Raw genomic sequence first — 12,380 nt, 5'->3', positions numbered from 1 at the left:
TTAAATTATCTAGTTGAAATCAATGGTTAGCACTCATTGACTAGATTGGTGCACATGACATGAAATTTGTGTAAGCATATGGGAATTAAACAATTACATTACATCAAGTGAAGTTTTAGAATGAGCAACACAGATTTATGTCTTTATTAATTATTTAAAGGAAAGTTTAATTAACCCATCTGATTTCATTTGTTGAACTTAAAACCATATGACCCGAATACCTTGTTGACCACACAAACAAGTAATATGACGTGCTATATAATTATGTAAAGGTCATTTTATTTTACCTATGGGATTGACTAGTTGGACTTACACATTCCCATCACCCCAATGAACATGAGCTTCAGGAATAATTTTTCGTCCACATGGTTGTGATGAATGCTGACCTTCATGATAAACCATTTGACCTCTGACAAAAGTGGCTATAACATTCCCATATAGCCTACTTCCTGCATAAGGTGTTATCTGCAAAAGTCCTTTGGCATTATAAATCATAATAATAAATCAATGCAACCATATGGGACTATCAACACAAAGGGCAAAGAAAAACCTACTTTGTGTTTGTGATGGATAATAAAATCTTCATCAATGTCAAAAGATGTCTCTGGATTCCATACAACAAGATCAGCATCCTTCCCAATGTCAATAGATCCCTGATATAAACATCCAATAGATTATTGGAATAGAAGGAAGATCAGTTACCACTTATTTTAACTTTTCCAAGAAAGTCATGTTTTCATACATTATGTCAACTTAAAGATTAGTTTGACTTTACCTTATCATGGAGGCCAGCTAATTTGGCTGGCCTAGAGCTCCACCATTCTGAGATGAGTTCTACAGAAACATCATTTTCTTTGCCATATGTCCAAGTTATGGGAAGGACAAGCTGTATGTCAATTTCCAAAGAATACAAATAAGGAAACAGAAAGATATTCAATTCAGTCCTATTGTATCCAAAGAGAGATCATTCTTCATATCGCATGCATGCAGAGAATCTACCTGCTTCATCTTCAGAGTGCAGTATGTAAAGACTGAACTTTTGCTTAGAACTATTGCTATAATACAACACCAGTGAAAAGCGAATTGTTACTGAAAGCACATAACTATGGTACTGATCAACAGAGGACAAAGAATAAAGAATTAATACAGCAGTAGGAAGAGTCGTAGCAGTTGTAGGAAAAAAACTCAGAAAAAAGGAATTATTTAAACATTGAAATTGTATTAAAATATAACTGGGAATTATAATGATGGAATGTGAATAAAAAATCCTATATCATGCAAAATACTGTTTATGCAAAAACTATCCTCAACTTACTTGAAGAGAAGAAATACCACCCCAGGCTTTGATAAAATCACCCTCCTCAAGTAATTTCAATTCTGGTGGAGCAGGAGAATGGTCCGAACTTAGTAAGTCTATATGTCCTCCCTGAAACGATTGCATTGGAAACAATTACAAATTAATCATCTATGTGTCCAACACATGATGAGAGTCCGATCTTATTTAGATTTATAGTTAATAAGTAATCCCGCGCGAAGTCGGTAATGAAATGAAATGTAAACTACTAGTATAGGGATTGAGTTTATAAAAATATATTTGGTAGATCTACTTTCTGAGAACTGGAGTTCGAACTCATTTAACACCACCAGTATATGCAACAATAAAGTCTCAGGAGTCTCACTTTTAAGGCATTCCAAAGGTTTCTTCTATTTTTATCAGTTCGAATAGGCGGAGCACATTTGAATCGAGTGTCACCATTTGGTATATTCTCTGCTGAGAAAGCCAGATAATGTGGACATGTTTCAACAGTTACACTTAAGCTCTTCAGCTTTGCTTCCTACAAAGAAAATAAATAAATGAAATGAGTTTGGGCGCCCGAAAGGCAGAGAGCATCTTTATGAAATAAATTTCCATTGATACAATGCATCTCTATAAAATAACTTTTGTCATGCTCTTCATGAGATGTTAGTAAATGCTGAAGCCAAATCTCTAGAAATTTTATCCACTTCCACCATAAGATACTCAAGAAACAAATACTTGATTTTTCGTAAGTTCTATTGATATATTTTGAGGATGAAAGCAACACAGAGACTTGGTTAAATAATAGTGTTAATTTTTTTGCACGTAAATCCAGTGGGAAGAGCTTCAATATTTTCTTTGCTATTCTCAGAGAACCCTTAAGGTATGCCGATAGTTATACAAAATTGTTTTGCAATTAGAGATAACCTTTATCAACTCCAAGGAATCCTCTGAATCGGATAAATGTACGATATGAATGTGGGCACCTTCAATGGATCCCCCAGAAGCAGTATCTTCCGCTATATCAATTAGCTGGGCAACAGCTTCTTTCTCCCTGACACAAGTGATATACCTCATATTATTTCATGTTAAATGCTACTTATACCCATCTAATGGCAACCTCTACTACACTACAACAAAAGCTATTAACTGGTTTTAATTGATCCAAACACTTCTGTCTTAGATAATGCAGATATGATGACTTTCATGGTGTCACTCTGTCATGTAAGAATCATCTGATCTAGATTCAGAATGTACATTTCAATTACTTATTCATAGCATCAGTAATAATTATTTTTATTGCAGATACTGGTTTCACTCCAACAAACCAAAGCAAGCCGATTAGATTGATTATCATTCAGCAATCAAGATACGTTGGGAAATTTTCATATTAGGTAGACATTTCTCCCACAAATCTCATACTGTTTAAAAATTTGCGATTCTCATGATTTGTGATTTGAGATTGCTATAGATTCTCACGACTTGTGATTAAGAGCTACATATTACTAAATATTATTGGGTTTAATCCATCTCACAAAGTTTTCTTTGTTACTTTAATTAATAAAAACAATCTGCAGAATAAGCCCAAGAGTAGCTATAATTATGTGTGACCAAAAAGATAGTACCAAGATGAAGGCCTTGTCTTAAGATATGTTGAATACTTCCTCCTTTCTTCCAAATTCAAATCTACAATTTCAAATGGTTGAGGGACTTCAGCATGCACTAGTAATGGGCGCTTGTATTTTGCTAGAACCGGAAGAGCAGCCTGTAGGTGAGAAAAACATTTTTGAATTGGGATTCCAAATGTAAACATAATTAGTTATAGTTGAAATTTATTAGTACCTTTAGATGACTTTTGTCCGTCATTGGAAAATCATTAATCCCAGATGGACACATAAAAGACTTTAAATACCAAGAAAATAAAACTTTTTGTAAGGACAATTTCTGCTTCCATATCAAGATGATAGTAACGTATGAAAAATACGGAAACGAATGACTCTACCTTCAGCCCAAGAGCACCAGCATCAAGAAGTTCATCAAGAGCAGTTGAATTGAAAGCATTTTCAGGAGTCAATCCTCCCCAAAAACCTTCATAGTTTATCGAGAATAAATAAAGAAAACTTTATTCAGATGTGGGAAAATCATGCACAATGGAATTCAATCACATTGAGAATGCATTTCTATATAGCAATTTTCCCTTCCCATTATCTATGTAAACAGGCTATCATGCCTGAAGCAAATATATGAACTAAATAAGGTGAAACAGATAATACCAACATCAACGGAAAGCTTATCGTTGGCTGCTTGTAGCTGACACATAAGAAAAAGAAAAAGAAATTAACATGCAAAGCAATAATGTTAAGAAGCACATCTACTTGTGGGCGATTTCAGGAGTTACTATTTCCATACCTTCTTCTCAAGTTTCTCCTTGCTAATGGTTGTTGGCATGCTGTTCAGTGGCATGTCAATAACAGTTGTTAAGCCACCTGATAGATATGCATATAATAAATATAGATACTGCATAATATCTCAATCGAACACTTTTCAAAAAATAGTCATTTCTTGTTCTCCTCAGTAAGTATTTGTAGAACAGATCCTGGAGTGCCTAAGGCTTATACTCTCCACGAGAAATCCATAAGGAAGCAAGATGAACCACCAGTTGAAAGGATCAAAACACATGTGATCAGTCCCATATGTAAGTCTTAATCGATGACGTTTGTTTACATCATGCACAACTATTAGAATGGCACTAAATGCTCCTCAGACGAGCTGAACTCAGCACCATTAGCAATTCTTTTGGTTTATTTTTCATTTATTAGAAGTAATTTTGAATCACAAAAAACTTCCCCACTTTAGGGTTATGAGAGATCTACCTATTTCTAATTTCAAACCCTTGTATGTAACTCTCCATTTATGGAAATGTCTTGGTAGGAAGGAGCAACAAACAAAAAAACAACTTTTTGTGGGCAATTCCACAATTTCCCATCAAAGACAAAGACGGTAAACTGAACAAATATTTAATATTTTTTATCAGTCTCACCTGCAGCAGCTGCCCTCGTACCAGTCTCAAAACCTTCCCAATCAGCTCGACCAGGTTCATTCAAGTGGACGTGCCTGCAAAGGAATGACATAATCTAAGAAGCTAACAATAACAAAATGAGGGGATTCACATTATCAAAGGAACCTTACCATAATTCGCTTTCATCTCATCAGAACATCAAGGAAGATTTCCAGAAAATAATCATTTAAATGTTTTTTCCCACTGCTCTCACCTAACCTTTCTAATTCGTCTCACATTTCTCCTAACAATGCATGTATGGATTTACATATGGAAGTCTTATAGTTTTTCCTCTCAAATCACAAAATTTGCATCATCCTTACAAATGCTATTAGTCAACCGAAGGTTATTATTTGTACTCACTTACGCATAAGAAGCATCACGAGTGTGCTGCATATTACTGTTTGTGCATATTGCCAACCCAATGTGTTATTTTTGTTCTTTTTTATGACATTATTTAATAACTATTTTATGTTATTTTATTTTTACTTGCTCCTCGTAACTCTTGAATGGCCAATCTGAATGGCCAATTATCGTAGACTAAAGGAGCCATTGCGTGCAGTCCAGATCAGCCTGTGGTTAGTTAAGTTAAAACAGTGGGTTTTCATTGTGCGGAGGTGTGCGCATTTTATTATAAAGCTGTACCTTACAAAATCACTTTAACTGAGGCCCTATATGGACTCGATCAAAAAGTTATAAGTGGATCAGAAAGAGGTGACACTTAGCAGCATCAGAAAGACTTTCCTTATTCAGACAAACCTCTCTTTTGATGAAAATTGGAAATTCAGTTCTAGGGAGAAAGGAGTCATGTAACAAAGCACAAATCTGCAAGACTTAAGCTGATTTACTCTCTTTGCTAGTATACCTCACGCCAGTTAGGGTGCCCAAATCTTAGTTGAAGAGCAATCTACTTCCTGGATATAAAATTAGATCATAAAGCGTGCAAAACCTTAAGTAGATCTTTCAATGTAGATATTCTTAAGCTGTTTTCAAGATTCCATTGTCACAATTTACTCGTTTTCCCTCCAACATTGGCCTCGTTAGTTGTGGCTGCAAGTACACATCAATAAGAAAAACGCAGACAATGGTTGATTGGAGAGAAAATATTATGACGAACTTTCCCCATTTAATCATAAAACTCAATGAGCATCACATATTTCTGGTGATGTTTCTACAAAGTCGGTGAGTCTATCTCAACCATAGATGAAGGATAAGAAAGATTCGACCATGTGTAAGGCAGCTCTTGAACGCAATAAATAATCTAAAAGGAGACGAAGGAAATTTTCAGATCACAAACAGGAAATGATGAGATATGGACTACCATATGTGGATTCAGTAAGCAGATCCAACACTTGGTTGAAGTCTCTATCTTTTAAGTACCACTACATGCCTTTGCCTATAACCAGGGACCTCGATCCAAGGATGCCAAGCATATTTTGGAGGGCTTGGTTTGAGAAAATGGGTACCGTTGAGTGGGAACAAGAACCAACAACCCCACATCTGTGTACGGTAGGAAGAGGTGCCAAATTAATAAGAAAGAACTTTAGAAAGCATTCTAAGGCCATTAAACACATGCTCTGAGTCGTGTAGGTATTTGCTCACTTTGGTCACATGAGACATGGCTCTCTTTGCAACTAACCCATGGTTCACGCTTAAGAGGTTTGCTGAATATCGCTCTCTAGTTTCTTTGGCTCATTGTCTTTTTGTCAAGTATCTACCAGTAAAATCCTCCAAAATATTCGCAATAATATAACATAGTATCAGAGTTTAAAGGCTGACGAAGCCTCAGAGGAGGAGATGGTTGCAGAAGCAGTGGTAATTAAACAAGTTCATGGGTGCTCAGTCAATGACGTGAATGATGTCAACAAGTGGCAGACTTGGTGGGACTCCTATGAGCGTGAGGCTACAAAAGGCCAGCAATAATTGAGGGAAAGCTACATGGTTTGAACCACACATTGTAGAAATTCAAGATAACCATGTTGAACCCCTATGTACTCCTGGACATCACGCTAAGACTAGATGTCGAACCAGTGGGAAACATAGATCTGAAGGACCCAACGCATTTATGATCTACCATCTGATGTGGAATTGTATGCATATAAAAGGTGCAATTCTGGTGCTCTGTATGCAATCGTCACAGGAACAACTGATTCAGCATACTACAAATGCAGCAGATGCTAAAATATTCTTCATGATCACTATGAGACTAACATCCAAATGCTCTGAGCGGATGGAGAATGAAAAAACGCAAATGAATTTATTCCAAGAAAAAAAGGCACTCGGGACTAGCTGGCAGCAATTGGGGTGATGTAGATGGACAATGAGATCGCACAGAAACGTGTTCCTGCCTTACCTAAAAAATATGATGATTCAGTCACAATAATAAACACTTTGACAAGAACATCTCCATTTTTCTTTGAAGAATTCTCCACGTTGCTCAAAGAGAAAAGATCTGGATTGGGCTGCATCAACAGCCAAATACAGATTACACATTCGCAGCAGGATTCACAAAGCAGAGAGCCAACCTACTCGAACTCCATTAGTTATGGAAGAGCGCAAGAGTGTAGTGAATGCTAAATTCTGGCATCGGCACTTGTGATTCTTGTTCTTGCAAAATAAGCAAGAAACTTGGCCTGTAGACAACTTACCCAGACTCCAATAGAGGACAATTGTGCAGATGTCTTGACAAAGGCCCTGGGATATGAACAGGTTAAGAAGCTATTGCAAATCGTTCAAGTGGGAGAATATCAGCCAGGCGAAGAGAGTCAGATAATGTGGGAGTTCTCTTTGTAAAAGATGTGGCGGATTTTGCATTTGCTCAGATTGCAAGGTTGGTATGGGTAAACTGCTTTGGTGTGCGCAAGCATCAACAACCCCACACAAATGAACACTAGGAAGGAGGCTGGTAGGCCAAAGCTGAAAAATTGACCGATTCTAAATTCGGTCGAAGCCGACTCGGGGAGCAATTCAATATGGTACATAGGGTATCGGATTAGGCTAATCAGCTGTTGTATTAGAAAGAACCTTCAATGGCATTTTAAGGTTAGGTTCATTAAGCACATCCTCTGAATTGTTTGCGTCTGCTCACTTGTGAGCACATGAGACATAGCTCTCTTTGAAATAAACCCATGTTGTAATCACACTTCGGAAAATTACATGATATATCCATGTGTTCTTTTCTTGGCTCACCTTCTCCTTGTCAAGCATCTGCTGTCCAATCAATCCTCGTGTATTTCTGCAAGAATATAATAAATACTACCTTAAAAGTTTTCATTCACAAACGGATGGGTAGTAGTCAAAATAAGCAAAATCTTCTATTTTAGGTTTACCCAAATGTTATGTTTCAGAGCATAATGCAGCTTAGGAAGACTATTTAGCCTTAGTTTAATGGGTATTCTCTTACATATGTCAAGCATTCTCTTAATTAACTATTCCAGCATGTTACCTTCTCAATGGTTTGTTGCTAAGGGTTAAGATAAATATCTATTATCTTAATGTTGGCGAGATGGGCAAAAGCATTTGTCAAACTTCTTTGAGCATTTCCAACGAAGCGATTAGTTCACTTTCACAAACTCTGTACTTACTATCCTCTCTAACTCTCTTACTTAGTTAATACAACGTGAAGAACCTTCCAAGAGGTTATCTTCTCACTGGTTCGTTGTTAAGGGTAAGGGTAGATATCTATTTTAATGTTAGCAAGATGGGCGAAGACACTTGTCAAACGTCCTTAAGTGTTTCCAACAAAGCAATTACTTCATTTTGGTGAACTCTCTACACACTATACTCTTGAACACCCTTACTTAATCATTAATCTGAAGGATGGGTTGTGTTACTTGTAGCCATAAATACTTAATGTAAATGGATGATCAGCCACCTACAATATTATACAGTGGCTGAGGATCACACTATAATGTCATTTATAGCATTAAGGTATCCCCTGTTCCGAGGACATGTAAATAATGTTCTGTGAGTAGTTACTATGTGGTTGACATAACTTTAACACTGTACACGTGAATAGTGCGGACAGTACTGTCTTCCATAACCAACTTCTCTATAGAATAGTTAGCAGATTAGCAGAGTATTAGCTCTCTGAGTATCATTAAAGCCTAGCTCCTCAGGCATCCGTCATCAATACAGTTGTCCTCCTTATTGGACACGGTCACCTCTAAGCATTGTCACGCCATTGTAATTACTCTCTATAATTCAAAACAATTGTCATCTGATCGGTCTGTGTCAACTATATTTAATCTTGTGATAGTTTAAGTCTGTATGCAAAGCTCTTATAACTATAGATCGTAAGTAACTAGGTATTCCAATCTTACTAAAGTCTAATTAATGCGTCTTAGACACCTCCAGCTGGCTATCTGTTGTTGACCTTCGCCAATGGAAGTGGAGTTTCCAGAAAATACTTCACGTGAACAAGGAAGGCACCATCTTAGATAGCAGAGGAAAGTTCCGCACATTATGCATATGATAGAAAGATTTGAGGTTGACAAATATGTACAAGACGTCGCTGAAGCTTGTAAGAAGGTTAAGTTTGCCCCTTGAAAATGCTTAAAACTAAATAAAAGAATGCATTTGGTCACCATTGTCATGAAATCCATTTGCACTTGTGATTAGGTGCTCCTGTACCTCAATAAGTGTGAGGTTAAAGAGAATGGAAGGCAGTAACATTTGTTTCCAAATATTAAAATGTGTTAATTGTGGGCCTTCCCAAATTTCATAAAAGATAAATGACGTTGCCTACTGGTTTAGGCTAGTTGAAAATTGAAGGGTACATAACGCATTAAAGAAGCTTTTACTGTATTCTTAACCAGATAAATGATGTAGCCTACTAAAATTAACCAATAACAACCTCCATTGCATTGATTCTGCGCAGAAAAACTTCTTTAGCGTAGTTTGATTCTCAACATCAAACTATTCTCCAGCAATAACTTTAGTAAGTGCTTACTTAATTCATCGTGGGTTCCAATTGAAAGGCCTCTAAGTAAAGTTATAGAAACTGAGCTGAATGGGCCCTTCCACTTTGCACTCTTTGATCACCAAGTACTACCTGGTGAATGGGCCCATCCACTTTGCACTCTTTGATCACCAAGTACTATTCTTTATGATACAATCTGTCCGGGAACAAACAATTTATTAATTTTTTTGACTTCCCGTTGCTCCTCAAATTGCATATCATTTTATACATCTCCATGATGCATACATCTTAAGGAGATATGGAGACTGTACAGAAAATTGTATCCCTGTGATAACCCCCTAATCATCAACATGTGGTCTACATTTTTTTAAGAATAAATCAAGATATAGCACACACAAGCTTCTAATCCCTTATACATGTTCAGATTAAATACCTTAGCTCCTCACCAAAAATTAAAAAAGGTAATGCTCTCTTCTATTTGTTTTGAGAAATTCATGTGCATGTATTTCTCAAAAAGTATGCTTTTATAATGCATTGAAACAAGCCCAAAATATTGGTGGTAAAACAAAGATGTCCTTTGCCTTTATGATCCTCTCTTCCAACTCCAAGAATTAACGCTCATGCCAACATAGAGATTAAAACACCTGGCATATCACATACATATTTTCCATATTAATAAATCAAAAGCAAAAAGTAACGTACACATCGATGAGACCTGGCATGACTATAGCATTCTGAAAGTTGAAGGTAGTCACATGATCTCTCCCTTGTGTCAGATCATCAGAGAAAATTGAGAGTATTTTACCATCATGTACTTCCACTGCATCGCACACAAGAGTAGTTTAGCATGCATCAATTTACAAAGTTTCCTTGACATTATTAATTGTGCATATCCTTCATTTGCCATTACCCGCTACCACAGCACCTTTTATGATGCATAGGCATCATCAGTGCAACCCCATTCTATCATGCTTCTCCACTGCATATCTTTCATTTGCCATTACCCCCCTATCAACGCACCTTTCATGATGCATTGGCATCATCGATGCAACCCCGTTCTAGAAATTTATTTTTCTTATATCTTTTGTATGGAGGAATGACAACATCATACTTTCCATATACACATTATATGCCCCGATGTCAATTCATTTCTCACATACATTTTGGTAGCACTTTTGGATGTTAATATTGCTAGAAGCAAATGCTCCACCTTATAGATTCCCTACAATAAATACCTTAAATAGGTTTGTAAACATTTCATGTATGGAAAGAAGCACTCCATGTGGAATATTCGTAGGTATCAATGTTAATATTTATTTACGTCATGGAACCAATTGTCTGTACTGGTCACTAAATTTTCATTGAGCTAAGAGAACTATGCTGCAACGTCTTACAGATTGTTTTTCAAAGCTGATGACTAGTATCAACAATCAAACAAGTAGTCAAATATTTGAACAAAAGTCTGTTGGATCCTGCTAGATCTTTTCAGGTGGACTTATCGTTCCTCAGTTTGGCTGCAGCGCAGACATGAAACCAAAGATAGATTCAGGGAGCTTCTCGTCCAAATACCAATTTTCAAGTGCTCAAGTCTAATCTTAACAGAAGTTACACTAGCTTTTCTTCTGGAATTATACCAAAGTAAGACTATTGGATCTATATTATCTACACAGTTTTCCTATAAAAATTTGTCTCTCCAAGGTGCACCATTTCAAATTACACTGCTGCAGCTTCAGTAATTGTAGTTTTATATTATTCAACATACAAGCATTGGATCTAGATTCCAAACTAAGGAGCAAGAATTCCTCTTGAAATGGATGGCATCGTGCCAAAACAATGTCTTCCTTCAAAAATCTGACCATATCTCTTCAATTCGTAAGCCAATAAATTGTATACGGTAGAAACGAAAAAGATGATCCTACTTACCTGCACCACTAATGAGACCCTTCGGAGTAATGATTCTTTTACTTTGAATAATGTAATGCTCTTCCGAAATCAAGCCACAGTTTTTCTCTGCCTAATTATACAACAATCCGTGAATGAGTAAGACAGAAGACTATTTGATTCAGAGATTCGATCGATATATATAGTCTAGAAAGAAGAAAGAGAGGGGGGAGGCGGGGGGGGGGGGGTAACCTGAAACTTGTCAACTGCGGCGATGCTGACTATCAGAAGAATGAAGAGGGTAGCAAGCTTGCTGTTTGCCATAGCGCCGCCTTCGATGGAACAGTAGACAGGTTGCTATGATTCTCTCTGTATAGGGAACAAAACAGAAAGATGTACATGTACAGTATGTGCGTATATACGTACATATTTATACGTATGTATGTATGTACATACGGAAAATGTACCTCGATGAAGGCGCGGACGGTAATAATGCAAATGATTCTCGATCAAACGCACAACATATATATATATATATATATATATATATATATGTATATATATATATGTATATATGCATTACAATATGTATGTATATATATATATATTGTAATGCAGACATACATATCACATATGTACTGTAATGTATGAATGCATATGCATGTGCAACGCATTAGCTCGACGTTGTAACTTGTGTTAGCTTTTGTATGGTCCGTGTGCATGCATGTATGTATGTACGTACGTATGTATTTATGTATGTACATGTATGCATGTATGTATGCATGTATGTATGTGTGTATGTATGTATGCATGCATGTATGTGCATATGTAGGTATGTAATATATTTGTGTGTGTGTGTTCGGAGGCACTAAGTGATTTTTTATTATTGAAAAGAGATACGCCTTGGTATTATAAAATCACAAGAAATACAAAAGTTAATAAACAAAGTTAATAGACATTGTTTCCCAAAATGACGGGAACAATATATGTCCATATTATGTGATCTCCATCTTCCCTAAAAATGAGCATTGAATCCCATAACCGTTTAAAATGTATTTGCTTCCTGAAATGGCATTAGCATTGACTGTAAAACTTTCATACTGACCACGTAGTGTATGAATGAGTAATAACCAGAATTTAGCAATTATAACAGAAACATCCTGAGTGGTGTTGTCAAATACTGACGTACATCGCGCCTTCCAAATTACCCACATTAGAATAGG

The 12,380-nt window shown here is 36.5% G+C and overlaps 1 protein-coding gene across 2 annotated transcripts; it reads right to left on the bottom strand.

Moving 5' to 3' along the window:
* Nucleotides 1–121: 121 nt before the first annotated feature.
* Nucleotides 122–11,495, bottom strand: ALN (allantoinase). 2 transcript variants are annotated; one of them, XM_087333339.1, is made up of 15 exons: nucleotides 11,410–11,495; nucleotides 11,200–11,290; nucleotides 9,979–10,096; nucleotides 4,338–4,411; nucleotides 3,707–3,783; nucleotides 3,571–3,607; nucleotides 3,300–3,385; nucleotides 3,140–3,199; nucleotides 2,923–3,062; nucleotides 2,225–2,351; nucleotides 1,680–1,835; nucleotides 1,316–1,426; nucleotides 776–886; nucleotides 555–653; nucleotides 122–465 (listed from the first exon to the last, which is right to left on the bottom strand). In XM_087333339.1, the coding sequence occupies exons 1-15, from the start codon at nucleotides 11,479–11,481 to the stop codon at nucleotides 310–312; spliced, it is 1,515 nt and encodes a 504-aa protein (XP_087189465.1). In that variant the 5' UTR covers nucleotides 11,482–11,495; the 3' UTR covers nucleotides 122–309. The 2 variants fall into 2 exon arrangements, with proteins under 2 accessions (XP_087189465.1, XP_087189466.1); XM_087333340.1 differs by having other exon boundaries at nucleotides 237–476.
* Nucleotides 11,496–12,380: the final 885 nt, after the last annotated feature.

The sequence above is a fragment of the Azolla caroliniana genome, unplaced genomic scaffold, assembly GCF_043228905.1.
Source record: "Azolla caroliniana isolate FFs.n. ecotype wild unplaced genomic scaffold, voAzoCaro1.0.p SCAF_17, whole genome shotgun sequence".
NCBI lineage: Eukaryota > Viridiplantae > Streptophyta > Polypodiopsida > Salviniales > Salviniaceae > Azolla > Azolla caroliniana.
Note: the sequence above shows the minus strand (reverse complement) of the source record. Positions and strands in the feature narration are given on the sequence as shown.